This window comes from Aquarana catesbeiana, linkage group LG02 (genome assembly GCF_042186555.1).
Source record: "Aquarana catesbeiana isolate 2022-GZ linkage group LG02, ASM4218655v1, whole genome shotgun sequence".
Taxonomy (NCBI): Eukaryota; Metazoa; Chordata; class Amphibia; order Anura; family Ranidae; genus Aquarana; species Aquarana catesbeiana.
This window is the reverse complement of record NC_133325.1, coordinates 113,173,234-113,193,857: the sequence shown is the minus strand read 5'-3', so window position 1 is coordinate 113,193,857 and position 20,624 is coordinate 113,173,234. Positions and strand designations below refer to the sequence as shown.

Below are 20,624 nucleotides of genomic sequence, written 5' to 3'. Positions count from 1 at the left end.
AAAGGCAAACCTATCCAAAACTGTTTTGAAGGGCAGTGGGGTTGAATTACTCTTAAGGTACAGTATATCTAACTTTAAAAATATTCTAGAATGGCTATAAGAATAAAACGCACATATATACTTTTATTTTTTTTTTTTTTATTTTTTTTTTTAAGCTGGAAATACACTGTTGGTTTTAAATAGTTGGCGGAACACAAAGTGCTTGGCGGCATTTCCCCACCAGGACATTGTATTGCACTGATCAGCGGCTGCAGCTGATTTAGCTGCAGCCACCAATGAAGGATTTTTCATTATGTCCCTTCGACAGAAGTCAAGCAAACGATTGACTTCTGCCGAATAGACAACTACACACTTATCGAAATTCAGCCAGTTCCTTTTGAACCTGCTGCATTTGGATGAGGAATGCAAGCTTTTATACCCAGGGCCGGGACAAGGGGTGGGCAGGAGGGGAAGCTGCCCTGGGCACAGCAGAACAAGTGAGCAGAGAATAGACACAGGACAGTAAACCCATACTACAGCATGCATTAACAGTGGAGGAGCTGCAGTTCTGAATCCTTGCCCCGGGCGCTAAATGAACTTGTCCCGGTACTGTTTATACTGCAATGTATTAGCCTCTAGTTGACCCTCCTCCTCCTTCTGCATGTTCATATTTGCCAAAGAAGCTAATTGGAAGGTACTGGAGACAGGAGAAGGTGGATCCAGCTCAGGACTAAACCAGAAAGAGCAGAATAGTGTCAGAAGTTGCCTTTTGGGGCACCCAGAGATTTGAGATGGATATCCAGGGTGCTCATATTTTTTTGTTATCCACATAACTGAAATGATTTGAACAGTGTTAACTTTGTAAAGTTTGTGGGGTGGTGAAATCGCTTTAATATGTGTGTGTGTGTGTTGTGTTTTGTTTATTTATTTATTTTTTTACATGCAGGTGTCAGAAAACAATGACAACTTTTACAAAAATTGTCCCGGATTGGAGACCTCTGAATGCAGTTCACAAATCTCCATGCAACAAGTGTCAGGCTGAAGACCAGAGGCGAGAGATGCATTTGGAAACGTATGTATGACACACCAGCATGTTTTAAAGTGGCCCTTGCACTTGGTAAACATACAAGCCCTGCAAATTTAAGTGTTGCCCTCTTCTGTCCTGTATATGTGACTAAAGATGCTTTTTTCTCCGCCCTGCAGGGCCTAGAAGGAAGATTAGCGACTTTAATCACATGCTCCATCCAAAAGGATAGGAAGTGTGTTAGATCCCCCTCCCCCACCTCAGACCCCTTACCAAGGGAACAATGGGTAGAGGATGAGGTGTTACCCTCAGGCGATCAGGAAGAAAGGCAAACCGATTACTCCTCTGCGGAGAAAACTTCGGTAGATGACCTTTATCAGCCTCGCAATCTGAGAACTTGCTGGTACAATCTCTTATGGAGACGGTTCACAGCCTTTTCATGCGTTTCCTGTACATGCATTACTAGAAAAGCTTATTTATACTGAATGGGATCACCCGGATAAGCATTTTCTCCCTCCAAAGAGATTCACAGCACTCTATCCCATGGAGAAATTCACCAAAAGATGGAATGTACCAGCAGTTGACGCTGCGATTTCCAGTGTGAATAATAGTCTAACTTGCCCAGTAGACAATGCACAAATGCCTAAAGATCCAACAGATAAAAGGTTGGAATTTCTGTTTAAAATCCTCTTTTTCTTTGGCAGGTGCGGTTACTCAGCCTGCAGTTGCTGCAATAGGCATATGTCAGTCCCTAAAAGACCAATTTAGACAGGCCCTTAAAGAGGTTCCTGCACAACAGGCCCGCGATTTGGCCGAACTACCAAGGGCGCTATGTTTTGCCATAGACGCCATGAAAGACTCTATTCACCAGGCGTCCAGCCTTGCGCTTGTGCTAGTACACATGTGTAGGACCCTGTGGTTAAAAAATTGGTCAGTCGAAGCACCTTGCAAAAAGCTTCTGACTAGTTTCCCTTTTCATGGGGATCAACTATTTGGGGAGGATTTGGACAAATACATCCAAATGATTTCTAGTGGGAAGAGTACTCTTTTGCCAGTCAAAAGAAAGTATAAACGTCCTTCATTTAAACCGAATCTTTCCCCTGCGCCCGGGGCATCCGCCTCTAGGCAGTGGCGACGCTCTCCACCGTCCACCTCTCCACCGTCTTCTTCTGTGCCTCAGGGTCAGGCCCAGGCACAGAAGAAGACCTGGGACTGGAAATCTGCAAAGCAGAATACTAGTCTCATTATGAAGAGGCGCCCCCTCGCCAGAGTGGGGGGGAAGACTTCTGCAATATTCACAAGTCTGGCAAGAGGAAATTCAGGACAGATGGGTCATCTCCACGGTGTCTCTAGGATACAAATTAGAATTTTGGGAGTTTCCACCGTCTCGTTTTCTGAGATCAAATGTTCCCAAACATCCAGGGAAAAGGCAATCTATTTCGGGCATTAGACCGATTACTGGCTCGGGGGGTGATCATACAGATCCCCCACAGAAGAGCAAGGTTTGGGGTTTTATTCAAACCTCTTTACGGTACCAAAACCGAATGGAGATGTCAGACCCATTCTAGATCTAAATCAGTTCCTAAAGATCCGCTCCTTTTGCATAGTCTCGATCAGGTCAGTAGTTTCTATCCTACAAGGAGGAGAACTACTGGCATCTATCGACATCAGGGATGCATATCTGCATGTCCCTATATTTCCCACTCACCAAAGGTTTCTGCGGTTCGAAGTAGAACAGCATTTTCAGTTTGTAGCCTTGCCTTTCGGGCTAGCTACAGCACCCGGGTGTTCACAAAAGTGCTGGCCCCACCTCTAGCCAGGTTAAGGGCACAGAGCATAACAGTCTTAGCGTACCTAGATGATCTATTGCTAATAGACCAATCGGTGGCTCGTTTGGAGCAAAGTGTACGCATTACAACCAGTTAGCTGGAAAGTCTGGGTTGGATTCTCAACCTAGAGAACTCTTCCTTAAACTGCTAAAAAAAGCTGGAGTATTTGGGTCTGATCATAGATACAACCCAGAAAAAGGTGTTCTTGCCTCAGGCAAAAATCAACTCCATAAGAGAGCTGGTGCGGATGGTCAGGTCGAAAGGAGATCCCTCCATTCGCCTTTGCATGAAGTTGTTAGGAAAGATGGTGGCTTCATTTGAAGCGGTTCCCTATGCCCAGTTCCATTCGAGACTGTTGCAAAACAGTATCCTGTCTGCTTGGCACAAAACGATTCAAGCTTTGGACTTGCCAATGTGGCTGTCCCCAAGGGTGTCTCAAAGCCTCAGTTACTAACCCAAAATCTGCTGAAAGGAAAATCCTTCAGACCAGTTATCTGGAAAGTGGTAACGACAGACGCCAGCCTTTCAGGCTGGGGAGCAGTACTAGAGGAGGCAACTGTCCAGGGACAGTGGTCAAAAATCAAAAGAGCCTTGCCCATCAAATTCCTAGAGATTCGGGCAGTGCGTCTGGCTCTGAAGGGCTGGACTTTCAGGTTACGGGATTGTCCTGTCAGGATCCAATCTGACAGTGCCACAGCCGTGGCCTATATCAATCACCAAGGGGGCACCAGGAGTCTTGCAGTGCGAACAGAGGTGAACCATATTCTAACTTGGGCAGAAAGGATTGTTCCGTGCCTATCGGCATTCTTCATTCCAGGAGTATAGCATTGGCAGGCGGACTACCTGAGTCGCCAGGAGTTATTCCCGGGGGAATAGTCTCTTCGCCCTGACATTTTTTGGGCTGTTTGCCAAAGATGGGGGACTCCGGACGTAGATCTTCTAGCGTCCAGATTCAACATGAGGTTGATCAACTTTGTGCCCAGGACAAGGGATCCACTCACATGCGGAACAGATGTGTTGGTGACCCCATGGGATCAGTTCTCAGTGATCTATCCATTTCCCCCTATTCAGTTGCTGCCATGATTTCTTTGCAGGATCAAGCTGGAAAGAAAGTCAGTAATTCTGGTAGCACCAGCATGGCCCAGAAGGTCATGATATGCAGAAATCATAAAGATGGCAGTGGAGGATCCATGGTCCCTTCCACTATGGCCAGACCTACTCTCACAGGGGCCGATATTCCATCCTACCTTATGAACACTAAATTTAACGGCTTGGCTATTGAAACCCACATTCTGAAGGAACGTGGGCTTTCCGGGTCAGTTATCTCTACCTTGATTAGTGCAAGGAAGCCAGCTTCCAGAACTATATATTATAGAGTCTGGAGGGCTTATGTTTCCTGGTGTGAATCCAAGGTTTGGCACTCTCGGAGATATATCGTAGGCAGAATTCTTGCCTTAGGGATAGAGATGAAGTTGGCCTTGAGTACTATTAAGGGCTAAGTCTCAGCTTTATCAGTCTTATTTCAAAGACCGCTTGCTACACATTCTTTAGTCCGGGGTTTTTTTTGCAAGGGGTGATGCGGATTAATCCGCCAGTTAGATCATCTTTGAACCCTTGGGACTTGAACTTAGTTTTGTCAGTGTTACAAAAACAGCCATTTGAACCAATACAACATATTCCCTTAATTCTTCTGACAAGGAAGTTGGTGTTCTTGGTTGCTATATCCTCAGCAAGGAGGGTTTCGTGATTGGCTGCTCTTTCTTGTAAAGAGTCATACTTGATTATTCACGAGGACAGAGTGGTGTTGCTCCCTCGTCCAGATTTTTTGCCAAAAGTGTACTCATGTTTTCACCTGAACCAAGATATTGTCCTGCCATTGTTTTTTCCAAAACCATGTTCCAGGAAAGAAAAGTCACTACATTGTCTTGATGTGGTGAGAGCGGTCAAAGTCTATTTAAAGACGACTGCTCAGATTCGGAAGACTGAGGTCTTATTTGTTCTGCCTGAAGGTCCTAAGAAAGGACAGGCAGCATCGAAATCCACTGTCTCTAAGTGCATTCGGCAGGTTATAATTCGGACTTATGATTTAAGGGGTAAGATTCCATCTTTTCAAGTTAAAGCGCACTCTACCAGGGCGGTTAGTGCTTCTTGGGCAGTGCATCACCAGGCCTCCATGGCTCAGATCTGTAAGGCTGCAACATGGTCTTCAGTACATATATTCACCAAGTTTTATCAGGTGGGTGTAAGAAGGCATGAGAATATTGCCTTTGGGCGCAGTGTGCTGCAGGCAGCAGTAAAAGTCCTCAAGTCTGGGGGTGCCCTACGTGTTGTCTCTCTCCCCCCTCAAATAGCATTGCTATGGGATGTCCTACATAGTGATTTCTATGGTGCTCTGTGTCCCATGATGTACGATAAAGAAAATAGGATTTTTATAACGGCTTCCCTGTAAAATCCTTTTCTTGGAGTACATCATGGGACACAGAGGTCCCTCCCCTCTTTGGGGTTTAGATATATTGCTTTGCTACAAAAACTGAGGTACTCCTGGAAGAAGGAGGGGTTATATAGGGAGTGAACTTCCTGTATTGGGTATACCAGTGTCCATCACCTGAAGGTGCCTATATACCCACATAGTGATTACTATGGTGTTCTGTGTCCCACGATGTACACCAAGAAAAGGATTTTACAGGAAAGCTGTTATAAAAATCCTATTATCACCAGCGCTGGGATGTTGTATGCGGATCAAGCGGCTGTATACCAATCCCTTAAAGCGCTGTATAATTTAGAGTGGGATTACACATTGTTAGGCAAACAGTTAACCCCTTGATTGCCCCTAGATGTTAACCCCTTCCCAGCCAGTGTCATTAGTACAGTGTCAGCGTTATCCCTGATCATTGCGCTAGTGTAACTAGCGATGTTAGTGACCCTCCCAGATGGTGTCTGTTCACGCCGGAATGCCCGCTACCTACAGTCCCACTATAAGTTGCTAAACACAGCTATTAAATTGCAGTATGTATACTATAGTTTGTAGTGTATATATGTTTGTGTGTGTGTGTGTGTGTGTGTGTGTGTGTGTGTGTGTGTGTGTGTGTGTGTATGTATGTGTGTATATATATATACATACATACATACATACATACATACATACACTTTTTTAGGCAGGTGTGAAAAGATGCCTTCAATACAGCATCTCTTCTAGGTACTCGCACACAGTTTTTGATGGAACATGGCAGGTTGCACAAAGGTCACTACTCCTGTCATTGTCCATTTTGCTGAGCAACTTGGGTACATGGAAATGTGGAGGTTATTAAAAGTAAAGACCTGTGAAATGAAGGATTTCATAGACTAAATACTATAATTACATAAATTAAACTAGATACAGTAATAAGGATGCAATATTTTTTTTTTTTTATGGCGTTCTTTTAGTGGAATTCCAATCATGTTTGGTTAGATGTCCCTTTTGGGGAGCTAACCCTTTGTTCCTATTGTCATGAGCACAATTACCAGGACAGGATGTAATTTGAATAAGATCTACCCAATATTCTTTAACTACAGTGTCCCTAACTGAGGCCCTAACGCCTTCTGCTTGGGGACAGAGAAATAAAAGCTCATATATTCTAATCTTTTCCAATTCCTTTCCAAAATGTGTGAAGTGAATTTCTGCTTTGAACTTTACCCATTTTTGATTAAAGTAATGTATCTTGGTGATTCCACAAGCTCCAGTACAATGCTATACAGTGCTTTTCTTTTTTTTTTTTTTTTCTGATTTGTGGTACTTGTATGTAATCGGACTGTTTCTTGCAGGCTACAACCTCTGTTCATGCTTCACTTTGTGGAAGGGTTGCCAAGCAGTGATTTGAAGGGGTTTGCGTTTGAGTTTGGAGAACACTGGTATGATATTAGGACGGTTATTAGATATCGTGATCAGCATTTTTCCACATGGATGACAAATGATGATGGTGAGTATTGTCAGTTTATTCATTTAGAGTTCACTGATTTTTAGTTTGTCATCGCCACTGTGCAAAAAAAAAGGTTGTATCCTTTATATATTTCTGTTTTTTTGTCTAGCGCTGGTTCACAGTGATGCGATTTTCTGATGCAAGTTGGCATGCATTAAATTGCATGACAAGTGAAATAAGTTTCACATACATGCAGTGTGACAGATTTTTAAAATGGTCCTAAACGAGTTTGGTGGGATGCATTGCAATTTTGTATGCATCAAAATAACATCTACATTCTTTTTTTGATTTGTTTTAAACTGCAATTTGTGCTGATTGCTAGGAGCTGGCACATACCAGTGTCCTATCAACCAGTGACTCATCTCTACTGTCAACAGCAGGGATGAGCCATCAGTTGTTAGTCAGCATGTGCTGGCTCCTAACAATCAACACAAATCAAATCACACTTTCAAAGGATCAAAAAAGAATGCAGATATTATTTTGATGCATGTCCATTGAAATCTATGGACCATCAGAATGTAAAAAAAAAAAAGGCATTAAACAGTGCGAGGCCCCACTCCCCCAATACATTTTGGATTTGGGATACCCCACAACAACAAAAATGCAAGGGGTCCCCCCACAATCCATGCTAGTTCCTTAGGTATAGTATGAATTTTAAGGGGAACACCATGCCAAAAAAAATGCTTGCCAAGCTCTTATCTGAGCGTGCAGGCCATCAAAGGAAGTGGGGCCCCCCTCGCAAAGCACCATGTCTCCATGTTGAAGTGGAGTTCCACCCAAAAGTGGAACTTCCGCTTTAAGGACTCCTCATCCTCTAGGCAACTGGAGAAGTTCACGTCACAGGTCCCAGAAGATTGCCTGGCCATTTAGGAAACGCAGCGCGACTCAGTGCACACCCAGCTCTGAAGCTGCAAGCTGTCACAGCCGGGTGCCCACACTTGTGATGCCAGCGCCAGAGAGAACTGAGCTCTCGGGCGGCCGCATTGCTGGACCGTGGGATAGGTGAGTGTGTTTAAAGTCAGCAGCTACACTTTTTGTAGCTGCTGACTTTTAATAGACACAAAACCGAGTGGAACTCCGTTTTAATGAAGATGAGGTCTGCTTCCCCACAACCCTGGCCTGGTGGTTGTGGGGGTGCGGGAGGTAGCTTATTGGAATTTGGAAGCCCTCTTTTTAAAGTGTAAGTAAACCCCCCTATCGTTTTCAGCCAAGGAAGCTGCTGTCTTTGCCTCTGTTTTTAATCTACAACTGCCATGATGCTGCACATGTGATCAGTTATGACACCAGCCATTGGATGGTTTGACAGTTTGGTTGAGAGCACAACCAATGGGAGTGTTACATTTCCGGCACGTGCCGGAAATGAAACTGTTTTATGGATGGGTTTACTTCTACTTTAAGAAGGGGGGGCCCCCCAGATTCTGCCCCCCAACCCCCCCCCAAATATGTAAATAAGTATGGGTTCTGCAGTACACCTACACATTCACTGAAAAAATGTCAAAAGTAAATAAAAAAACAAACCCAGTTTTTGACTGGTCCTTTATCGACCACTTCACGCCCGGCCTATAGCAAAATGACGGCCAGGCAGTGGCTTTCTCATCCTGACTATACGTCTTGCCGAATGACAGCGCCGCTTCCCCTGACGCTATGTAAACAAACAGGCGGGGTTTGCAAAAAGGGGGGAGAAGAAATTGGGACTTGAATTGGGAAATGAATGGGTAAGTTCATATACCTCCATCCCTAATACATATATTAAGAGGGGGGTTGATTGGGTCTTTATATGACGCACACTACTAGAAAATAGGTATGCAATGACATGTTTAATGATTCCTATTTAAATATACAATAAATACATGGTAAAAATATATAGAATTAAAAACAATAGATGGCACCTTGATAATTCATGTATAAACACATATTCCGACATGAATCATGTTGTATTATAATAAGGTTATTAATATGTAGCCTATTATTCTGATTGTTAATATACAGTAGGTTATTATAGAAATGATGATATACTAATAATAAAAATACATAATACTGAACTATCTCAAACACATGATTGCAATGGTGTAGCATAAGACAGGAGCTCTACGCGTTACATGGATATTCCCACTCATCAGGAGCAAATACCAAATAGATGTATCTATAATAAAAAATACATTCTGCAAATTTATCTGTGCCAACCAACAGATTATTTTGCATGTATTCATTTTTTATTATTGATGCATCCTATTTGGTATTTGCTCCCGATGAGTGGGAATATCCATGAAACACATAAAACTTCTGTCTTATGCTACACCATTGCAATCATGTGTTTGAGATTCTTCAGTATTATGTATTTTTATTATTAATTATATTATTTCTATAATAACCTATGCTTACAATTCAGAATAATGGGCTACATATTAATACCCTTATACAATATGAATCATGTATTGAATGTATATTTAATAGGAATCATTAAACATGTTTTTGCATACCTATTTTCTAGTAGTGTGCTCGAGACCTACAGCTCGACATTCTCAAGATTCTTTCTGTGGATCGCCCATTACTGCTGTCTCCCTGGCATGGTAGATGTGCCTAAACCCTGGAAAACAATTCCTTCACTCTCCCTGGAAGGTGGCAAAACCCTGATGGACTGGGGGTGGGGTTCCACATTTCCCTGATTGTCCAGGAACCCACAGGAACTGATGGTCACCATCAGCATTTTTGAATGGAGAGTTACAAGACTGACTCTCCTGCACTGTCATCCATTCGTGGTGCCGTCGGAAAATCTGATTTTTTTTTTTTTTTTTTTTTTTTTTTCCTTAGCAGAACCACATTTCAACTCTTTGCTATTTACCTAATATGGAGTGAAAAATTGGCAAATTGACTTGGAATTTTTTTTTTTAACATTATATTTAAGTACTTCGGTAATTCAAACAGTCTTACTGACCTAGATGGCTACAGCACCGATCCCAGCTGCAGCTGTCCTCTGCCACCTCTAAGACCGAGAACTGAGCGATTAAAGATCACTGTGTTATCAGTCTTCAGAATGCAGGGAGCTGGTGACTATCAGTCTCCAGCGCTCACTGGAGCACCAGGCTGTGGAAGGGGCAGGAGCTGCTGGCATAAGCTCTCAGCAGCGCACTGAAAGGCTGAGCCAGCTGCGGGTCCAGGCATCTGAGTGGATCCCGAATATATGGTCAGGATCTATATGGACTGGCTCTGTGACGTCAGCCCACTGTCAGCTGAAGACGGGTCACAGGAGTGCAGAAAGAATTGCACTTGTGTGATTCATAGGAAAAGTACAGCCAAAATAGCTTTTAGCTATACTACATCTTTAGGGGAGTGGACCCTACACCCTAATATCTTCCTGATGCTCAGAAATGGGGAACACCCGATGTGGGCATCATGGCCTCTAAATTGAACAAGAAAATGGACAGGATTGTGACCAGGCACCTGGCCTTAACAGGGGATGCCCTAATTATTAATTGGTCTCTGTTTAGACCGGTGTATGCATGCCCTACCTCAACTGCCCTGCAAGATGAGACAAATGCATTCCAGTGATCCCCAGCGCTCCAGATTGATCCAGGACAACTTGGTATGCAGACATACAGACTCCTGATAGAAGAGCCTTGTCCTCCTGCAAATAGACCAGACTTGCTTATCTGTCTCTGGTTTTAGCAGCATACCTGTTAAAAAACCAATGGTCTAAATAGGTAGGGACATTGCGGACTCCATCATTCACACCTTGCGCAAGGCAAGAATGACCTCTCGTAGAATCTATTATCACACCTGGAGGGCCTCCTTTGGTTGGTGAAGAAACTGGTACCTCAACCCCCTGAAGCATCCCTCACATTCTTGCCTTCCTCCATCCTGGTCCTGACCAGCATCTGGCTCTTGGTACTCAAAAGGGATGGTTTTCCACCTTATTCTTTCTATTTCAAAAACCTGTCTTCACACTCTGCACTCAAGACCTTTTATACAAGGAGTTGCTCATGTTAGTTTCCCACTCTGACCTCCTTTGTAACCCTGGGATCTAAGTCTAGTACTTGCATGATATCCCATTGGGGCATTTCTCAAGTAAGGTAGCCTTTTTTTGCTGGCCATTACCTCTGTCCAGCATGTCCCAGAGTTGGCTTCTTTCTTGTTAGTTGCCTTTTCTTGCCCTAAATATGTGATGGTCCTAAGACTCAAGCCCTTCTTCCTCCCCCAAGGTAGTATACTGTTACCTCAATGAGGATATTGTTCTCCATTTACTATGTCCTGCTCAGTAATATGCTAGTATTCTCGTCACCAGGATGTGGTTAGAGCAGTTGGGGTCTACTTAGCTGCAACATCTTGGTTCAGAAAAACTTGTTTCCTTTATGTCCTCCCTAAAGTTTTCAAGGAGGGGCATCATGCTTTCTCTTCCGCCATTGCTAGATGGCTCAGGGAGGGCTTATGTCTTCAACAGGTTCCTCCCTTTTTCCATCAAGCAAAGCTCTTGTCAGTGTCTGATCACCTACAGGTATCAGATTACCCATGGCCTGACTTTCTGTCCTGTGCCCTTTTTTACTGTATTCCAAAATATGACGTTTGCTGGTAAATCTACACTCCCTTTTTCTGAACTGTTCTGCACTCATATAGTCACTAAAGTGCAACCCCCTACAAAAAGCCAGGTCATGCATGAGTTCAGCTGTCTGTTCACCCATTTCATGTGATTCCAGACAATTAGTTGGGGGTCTGAAGACATGTATTTACTACCCTGTAGCTACACTAATGCAGGGGCTGCCTGCTTATAGCTGTTTTTCAGCAGTGATTGCAGGAATGCAGAAAATTCTCCATTATTGGCAGTGGGCATTGAAGAGACTGACTCCAACAGATATGTGCAAAAGGTGCCTTCCTGATTCCTTGTCTGCATTGAATTCTTGGTTGACAAGATAAATGCAAATTAATGTACCGTATATGCTGTCCTAGGTGGCGTGCCAAGACTGATTACTGCTCAGGAACCTTTGCATTGACTGGCTCTTTCTCCACCATGTAATCTGTGGATTGCCAGCCTAGATACCAAGAGTTTGGTTACTTGGTTGGCACTGGAAGCCTGGAATGCTGTTGTCTGTGCTTTCTTTTAATGCCTTGACTGAATAGAAGTATATTGTAAGTTTTTAATATAGGTAAAGTTTGACCACTCTTTTTTTTTTTTTTTTTTTTTCTTTTTTTTTTCTAGCAAACCAGTCTCTCTATAATGACACCTTTTGATACAGCTGTGGCCATAGATCTAGCTCAGAGATTTATCTGGTGATTTATGTAGTGAGAATAGTTTTGTTGTAGGGAAGGTGTATTATACCCCAGCTTTAATTCTTTTCTTTTTTGCAGGTACTTGGCTGGAGTCGGATGACCTTAAAGGCTCATTTTGTAAGCGGCACCAGAAGTTTAGAATGCGTGCGGAGGACATTCATATTGTCATATGGGAGAAAAGCACTGGAAAGACTATTTGGGAAGAAAGTTCAATGCTTGGCAGTACAACAGATGTTCCTGAGATAAAATCTGAAAATCAAACTTCCATACCAACTGAAATCAGTCTCTCTGATTCTTCCAGAGAATTCCCGCATGTTGCTCCTGAAGCTGAAGAAGTCAGTAAAACAACTTGTACAGAGCACTTACCACAAGTAGCCCCTACATCTGTATGCGTTCTTTCAGATTCTTCTACAGAACATACACCACCTCCTGCAGTTGAGACCAACCCTTCAGTTCTGCCTTCGGCTCTCCCAGCGTCTAGGCCTGTGACAGATAACCCATCCAATCTCCTTGCTGGAATGGAGGGATATGCTGATGATGACATCATTACACTGACATTGGTTGAAATTCCATTAGATTCCACTGGCCAACCAGTTGGCTCTGTGCCACTGAATTCTGGTGTCCCCCTGGTGGAAACAAATCCAGACGACCCACTCCAGCCTGCTGCTGTTGAAATGCTGAATGGTTTTGCAAAGCTGCCACAACATACTGGTCAAAGTAAACATTTGCCATCTGAGCCACCAATGTCTGATGCTTCTCCAGTTTGTACCAGTCAGCAGATGCGAGCTCAGCCATGTCGTCGAAAGGTGCAAACTAGTAACATTCCAGCAGCTGCTATAGCCACAAGTACGCCCACCTCAAAGACTTTCAGCTCTAAGAAAAGCATCGTTGACAACATGATGGGCACTTTGGTGAAAAATGATAACTTCTTTATAAATTCTAATTTTTCTAGTGCAAATAGGAAAACCACAGCAAGTAAACCATGGCAACCGACTACTCTCTTAAAGGAGTCTGATTTCAATGGGGCTACTAAAAAGGCTGATAACTTTGAGGGTTTCCGAGGTAAGACTGTTAATAACATTGTTAAAACTGATGAATCCAGCTTACTTATTTCCAAACTTTTAAAAAATTCATCTAGTTTTAATGTCCCTAAAGAAAAGACTGCCTCAGCTGTTAAAACATTTCTTGCACCAGCTCCTTTGGGTCCCATGAAACCTGGAAAAAATGGATTAAATTCTGGGAAAATGTCAGTAAAAGATGATAATAGCCTAAGTGGCGAAGATAAGGTTAGAAAACTGAGATTAAAGTTGTTAAAAAAGCTAAAGGCCAAGAAAAATGAACTGGCCTTGCTAGAGAAGGTGGCAAAATTACAACAGAATGGCTCCTGTCCTGGTGAAAGTAACGGAGTTCGACCAGGTGTTGTAAATCGGCAGGAGCATTTGCGTGGATTTTTGCAGGAGCTACAGGAACAGATAGACAATGCAGACAATGAATCCATTGGCACAGTGAGTTCCTGCACATCCATATGCAGCAGCCCTGGAGATGCGGAGTTCTTTGCTGAACTTTTCTCTCCATCACCAGTGAACAATCCAGAGAATGACAGCAGATTTTTGGAAATGTTGGCTGATGGAATATCTGCTGAGCACTCCCAACAGGCTGCTGAATTTGATTACCCCGTGAACAACACTATCTCAGAGTCTACTTCAGGAGCCAACACTTTTAACCAGTCCTGCTCTGGAGATCAGTCTTTGAACCTTTTGTCATCTTCTACTATGGCAGTGTTGACTGAGGACACTGGATACTTGGACTCCTTTGATATTTTCTAATGTTGGGAATTTATTTTTTTAGCAGCACTGATAAACTGGTTTTTCTTCTAAGTAAAAAGGGTTTTTGGTGCCCAATTTGTGCTAGGCTCCATTCACTGGTCAGTTACCTTAAAGTGTGTGTCTGACGAAAACGTCTTTTGTTTTGGATAGTGTGTGTAAGGATTAGAACCTCTGTCTGGTACTCAATGGTTTAATTAGTTAGGAAGTGAAGAAACATCTGCAACAGGTACACAGAAAGTAATTCACAGATTATTTCTTTCTCTACTCTATTCATCCATATTACTGTTGGAGGTTCTCCTACACTTTGTGCCTAGCTAAAACCCTTGTCAGCCAGACAGTAAGCAGGTGGAAATCAAACTACATCAAATGGCTATAAAACCACAAAAGTGTTCTAATCCTTCACTCTATCCAAACACTGAAGAGCAAAAATTGTCTTAGTTGGGCCTACACTTTATTCAGCAGTACACACGGAGTACAAGCAACCTGTTGCAATGTGTGCTAGCCTTGTTGATGAGTGGCTACTTTGAACACTAATGAATAATCCTGATATTTTGTTTTGAGGTTTAATGACCCAGATATACAATTCTGCTTGATAAGTTTACTGTAAATGGAACTCTTTTTATAGTACTATTTCATATTGGTCATTAACATTTGTTTTTGCATACCACTGGTGGCCAAAATAAATATTTCTGGGAAGTAGGAAGTTGCATGTCAATAACTGCTAAATCCCAGCAACTTGATTACCAGAGCTCTCATCAGTGGCTCCGCCCTCATAATGGCAGGTTTCTAAGCGCACAAACTAAAACCTGGCAGGTTATGAGAGGGAAAAGTCAAAATATATAACCTTTTAAAAACTGAAGCAGCAACAGGCAACATTAAAAAGGGAGGTTATCTGGTCCCCCCCCCCCCCCAATGGTACCTCTTGGGGGGGCACCTGGTTTTGATTTTGGCAGGTACCTGTCCCCACTTCTGCGGGACCTCGCCGCAGTCAGGTCTCCACGGAAGTTTGCCCTCCCCCCACCGCCACCACAGGGCCATTCGCAAAGCGCTTCATGCGTGCCCATTAGGGAACCAGCTGTGAAGCTGCAAGGCTTCAGTGCTGGTTTCCCTTACAGGCAAGGGTAGCAGCAGCACCTGGGAGCCGATGGAAACAGCCGACAGCGCTGGATTCCAGGACAGGCAAGTGTCCTAATATTAAAAGTCTGCAGCCACAGTATTTGTAGCTGCAGACTTTTATTTATTTTTTTTGTGGTGGGGGGCTGGACCTCCTCTTTAAATTTGTTGTATCTCTAAGTGGCCATTAGTGTCAGTTTCCTCCCTACTGTTTTAACATGAGGTTTAAAGTGTGCCAAACTGGGGAAGAACTAGAACCCCTGTTTGGGTTTTAATTGCCATCTTGGCTTTGTTAGGGAGATTTCCTTTCACAATATTTTCACTGGGCGTGCAGTGTGTGTGTGTGTGTGTGTGTGTGTGTGTGTGGGGGGGGGGGATTAAGAGTGAGGAAGGTTAACATTTGACAGTGTCACCTTCATGCTCTGATGACTGCACCTCCCCATTTATTGTAAATGCTTTACAGAGATGAGAAGTGAGGAAAGTCCTCAATGGGAAATAAAAACCTGACCAATATTAACGTCTTGCCAATGCTATAGAAAACTAGAAAAAAATGTCTGATGTGTGAGTTGGCTATAACCAATTAGATTTTGTTTTCAGATCTGATATGCTATAGTATACAACCATGTAATATAACAATGTGTTCTGATTTGGATATGTTTGCAGTTGACTGTTCTGGTCAGCCCACACCACACTGCATAGTTGTCAGATGCTGGAAAAGATTTATAAAACTTACTGACTATAGTAATCATTAGAATCTGTATAATCTAATCTAAGATAATGTATACTTAATGATTACTAAACCACCTAAAGACTGCAGAAATGGCCATATAACCTAGCCATTGTCCTTACAGAAACTCTAGCCTGTGAGGGTGGGATGCTGTAGCACTCTGGTCATCAAAGTGAAGGAGGGCTCTTCTAACATTTGTACCCACAGTGCAGTGATGCTATGGGTCACATAACCCTGAACTAGGTTCATCAAATATTCATTTGGAATTTATGAAAGCTACCATTTGTATTATCTTTGGCATGCCTACGAATATGTGCACAAGCTTTATTTTTATGTTACAAAGCTAGGGCTACAAATTGGACTCCCAACTGCAATAGTTTTCATTGCAGATTACTAGAGGAAAGGTGAAACCTAATTTGTTGTGGGATAGACCATAATTTCTGCATACTCCTCTTTTTAAAAATGAGCTCCAGTGGAGTGCCACATATTACTCTAAGCACCTTTTTTGTTATCTTTCGTACAAACAAACCTAAAGCACTTAATTTCATGATATTTATGTTGTGTAAATGTATTACAATTTGGTTTGCAATAGGGAATTAGCTGTGTGACAATTCCCCCCTCTTATTACACTGTTCCTCAAGGGTTTTTTTTTTTTAGCAGCAAGTACTTGAGTAGTGATCAATTCTGAGTAAAAAATTATTTTATTATATCAAAAAGTACTTAGTAAATACTTGAAAGTTGTAAAGAGCAATCCTGGCTTAGATATGAACAGTACAACCCATCAATGGTGAAAGAAACCTTTTATGTCTAAGCCGGGATTGCTCTTTACAACTTTCATGTATTTACTAAGTACTTTTTGATTATAATAAAATAATTTTTTACTCCATCACTAAAGTACTACATTTTTGCTGCTAAAAAAACCCTTGAGGGAACTCCCATTCTATATAAGGTACTGAGGTGTGCAGTACTACAGCTCACACACGTTATCTATTATATCCTTTTATACGGTAGCCCTTTAAAAGAAAAAAAAAAACTACATATCTGTCATGTTCTTTTCCAGCATTCTTTGTATTGCTTTTCCTCGTCGATGATTCTTTCCAGCACATAGAGCTCCACTGGATGTAGACCCAGATCTGAGGGAGTCCCTGGTTTTCCAGCACAAGATTTCAATTGATGCCAACATCTTAAACAAATTCTGGCCTCTCTGTGTATTGCAGCATGGCATGCAATCAGCCCCACATCTTAATTCTAAGCATTATAGTCCTAGAGGACCAGAAAAGTTCTGATTTGCTCTGACCTTTTTGAGCTATCATTACAAAAATCTGTATAAAGCTAAACCAGCATACAATGTCCATGCATATTCATCCACTGCTTGTGAGCATCCAAGCTTCCTATGCAAATAACTGTTTGCTTTAGTTGGAGGCTTAGGTATGGATCCCACATGGCATAGATAGGTTTATTAAAAAGCCCCCATGCAATAGCATTGCATTATATGAGGAAAGGTAGTGCAGTGCCTGCTCCAGCTTTCAGAATAAGCTACAAAGGGCATATGGGATATGACATGTACCACCAAATTATCCTGTGCTTCCCTAATTCCATCCCCTTATTGGCCCAGAACAGAGCCAGGGTGAAAGACCTCTCCAAGTAGACACTTAATATAGTTATAGCAGTATTTGTATTTAATGGAGCCATAGTGCACTTGTACAGTTGGGTATGTCTTACTGTTTCTTGCTATCCAACCTCTACCCCAAGGGCTTGGTTATTAAAATCAGTGTTTAAAACATGGGCATAAGGTTTTTGCCCTTTCTCGCAAACCATGTGCTTTTTATTCCAACAGTAGACCAAAAATTACATCTCTTTTGGTTTCAAGAGGCTAATCGTAATTTCCTAGAAGCAGCATAAGAAAATGTAAATAGAAATGAGTTGCATCTTACTGCATGACTCTTTTTTGGAGTAAATAATTTTTTACACTTTTGTAGTTGCTGGGAGAGAGAAAACCACTGTTCTATACTGGGCTTAAGAGGGTAGGTGCATAGCACAAGATGGCTTATCGATCAGCTTACATCAATCACCCTTAGTTTTTAAGGATGAGATTTGTTGAGTAATGGATAAGCTTGGACATTGCCTGACCCTGTATGATTTCCTGTAAGAATGAATGAACCCATGGCTTATATTTCTTATCCATTGTTGGGCACCGTAGGCCCTTTACTTTTGGGTTATATTTGAGCCTTCGGGAGGACTGGTCATTGGCAAACAAAAAAACTGGGAGGAAAGCTCTACATAGTACATGATCATGCACACAGATGATTGGGGGGGGGGGGGGGGGGGGGCGCCTGTGTCCCTCAAAGGATTCCAAGAAAAGGATTACACGGGGAGCACAAAATACTTTTTTTTTTTTTTTTTTTTAATCCAGAGAGAGACACGGGTTGCACCCTTCTGTATTTATGCTCGGTACAGGTTTGCTACAAAAGGCTCGTAGTGGGAGGGGTCATGCTGAGCTAGTCTACAGTTTACCAGTTTCCAATCATTGGGTCGCAGTATAACCCAAAGGTGAAAGACCTCCTGTGTCCCTCGAAGGACTCCCTAGAAAAGGAACTTAAGGCGAGTACAGCAATCCTATTTATTTGCATTTGTCTGTACAAAAATAAATGTACTATTCAGAGATTTCTTCACCCAGCAATACAAAGTGCCGTTAAAGGTGGATGCAGAGCTCAGTATTGTGTACATTTGTAAATATTTTTGCCTGGTCTGAGGCCTGGTCTGTACATTTCCTGAGTTGACTTGAAATGTTTACTTTTTTTTTTCCAGAACAGAACTGAAGGAATTTGTTTATTTAGAGTTTATGAATTGATATTTAAACTTACAAAGAATAAAATATTATTTTTAATTTGAGTCTTCTATTCTGTAACTGAAATATGAAAACTGTAAAGGGCTGAGGCTTAGCCATTGGAATTTTTAACTTATATTATGGGACACAGGAGCTTCACACTGGTATGACACAACTATTGTAGGGCTGTCTATTCTACTTTTCCCTGCACCATCGGTCCTACTTCCATCCGACTTGAATAAACAGGATCCAATTTTGCTCCGACTTGTCCTTCGACCAATAAAAACAATCCCAGCGTGACATGAATTCCTTTTCCTGCTGCTGTAATCACCATGTTGGATGTCGCAAAACGGATGGTTAGGACGAGGATCCGACTTCAATGATATTGAATGGGCTAAAAAACTGAAAGGTTCCTGCACTATTTGGTCCAAGTGGGACCGACTTGTGTCGGACTAGTTGACGGATCTCATAAGGAATCATTGATTTGTACACGTCCCTGTGCTCCCAAAGTCTGAGTGTATGTCGCACCAGTGTGAACCAGGTCTTAAGGCTATGCCTGCTCGAGTGCCCCCATAGCAAGTGGCTTGCTATTGGGAGCACTCAGCAGGACCAAGGAGCTAGGACTGCCAGTGGGGGACCCAAAAAGAAGAAGGGCTGGTCTGTACAAAACCATTGCGCAGAGCAGGTAAGTATAACGCGTTTGTAAAGGTTATGATTGTTTATTTTTTTTTAATAAAGAATCACTTTAATATACGTCCCTGCAAAGTTTAGTGAACCTCCACCCTACTCCGGAGTAGCTCCTCTCACAGAGGTTCTTAAACGGTGGTCCAGAAAGCTAGAGTTTCCAGGATTTCTATCCAAACCTGTTCATGTCCAGGGCAAAATAAGGCATCCACCCAATTCTGGATCTTAAGGTCCTCAACACCTTCCTCTAGGTATGGTACAAATGTTTCACGTGGAATATGCCAGGTCTGTTGTTTCTTCCTTCCTTCTGGGCCTCTGTAGACATCAATGATGCCTACTTGCATGTCTTATGTCTCATTTGCATGTCTCTGACTGCATTCACCTCCAGACACATCCTTTGGTCACTCTGAGATGCATGTGGAGGTCTCTGCAGCTGAATGAGGAATTGGTGATAGGTTGTTATGACATTGGAGGCTGCTGGTGTCCTAGAAATTGGGGCTCTGTGAACAAGAATCGGTTGCAATTCTGACGGCTTCCCAGCACAAAATGCCTCTCAAACATTGGAGTCTCTCTGTAGGCCAGCTTGGAGTTTGTATCAATTGCTGCCATTTTGCATGTCTGTGTACTGGCAGTAAGACATTGTGACAGGTTCTTAAAGTGGTGGAAACCACAACTACCCGAATCTGCCAAACTTGTCTGATCCCTCAACACAACAGTCACAAGGCTTTTCTGCATTAAGCACACAACATTTTAAAGGGACCATGCCACCAGGAAAGTGTCGTAACTGCATTAAATGTTATCCCACCCCCGCAGTGCCTTGGCCTGAACTGAAGGAAAGTAGCAAATGGCAGCAGGCAGACCTTTGACTTTATAATAGAAAAGGTTGTTGGGATACTCCCCATTATAGCAAGTTATTTATTTAAAAAAATAAAACCATGTCATTCTTGCAGTTTTTTTGTTTTTATCCATGCATGGTAGTTTCTTGTAAATAGAAATGCTGGATGCTTACATGGGTTTTGCACTAAGAAAAGCTTATCATACTGGCCAGCGTGTTAATAATTTCACATGTAGGCAAATCCATCTGATAAGTTGTGTAATTTAACAGGCCTTGCAATGTGGATGGACTCTATTTGGATTTAGTTTGACAGCAAGGCAGTTCAGTAGAATACTTTCATATGGGAAATCGGTGGGTATCGTGGATATGTGTTAATATTCCCTTCATTGAAAATTCTTCTGGTTGCCAGAATACAGGCCAACCATTGTTATAATATGGACTTTGATGGAAATTATTATTTAACATATGTCACATAAAATACAGTGAACGTCCAATGTTCACTTCTCTTAGGAAGTAATAGCAAGGGAATAGTGGTCAGGTGTCAAACCATGTATAGCAGTGG

At 42.4% G+C, this 20,624-nt stretch overlaps 1 protein-coding gene across 1 annotated transcript in view; it reads left to right on the top strand.

The window, feature by feature from the left end:
- The window catches only part of USPL1 (ubiquitin specific peptidase like 1), a 70,952-nt gene extending 52,913 nt beyond the window's left edge, over positions 1-18,039 (top strand). The window contains exons 7-9 of the mRNA XM_073613363.1: positions 926-1,051; positions 6,634-6,788; positions 12,129-18,039. Of these exons, the coding sequence (XP_073469464.1) occupies positions 926-1,051; positions 6,634-6,788; positions 12,129-13,876 (2,029 nt within the window). The 3' untranslated portion in view covers positions 13,877-18,039. The remainder of the gene's footprint in view (positions 1-925; positions 1,052-6,633; positions 6,789-12,128) is intronic.
- The last annotated feature ends 2,585 nt before the right edge of the window (positions 18,040-20,624 follow it).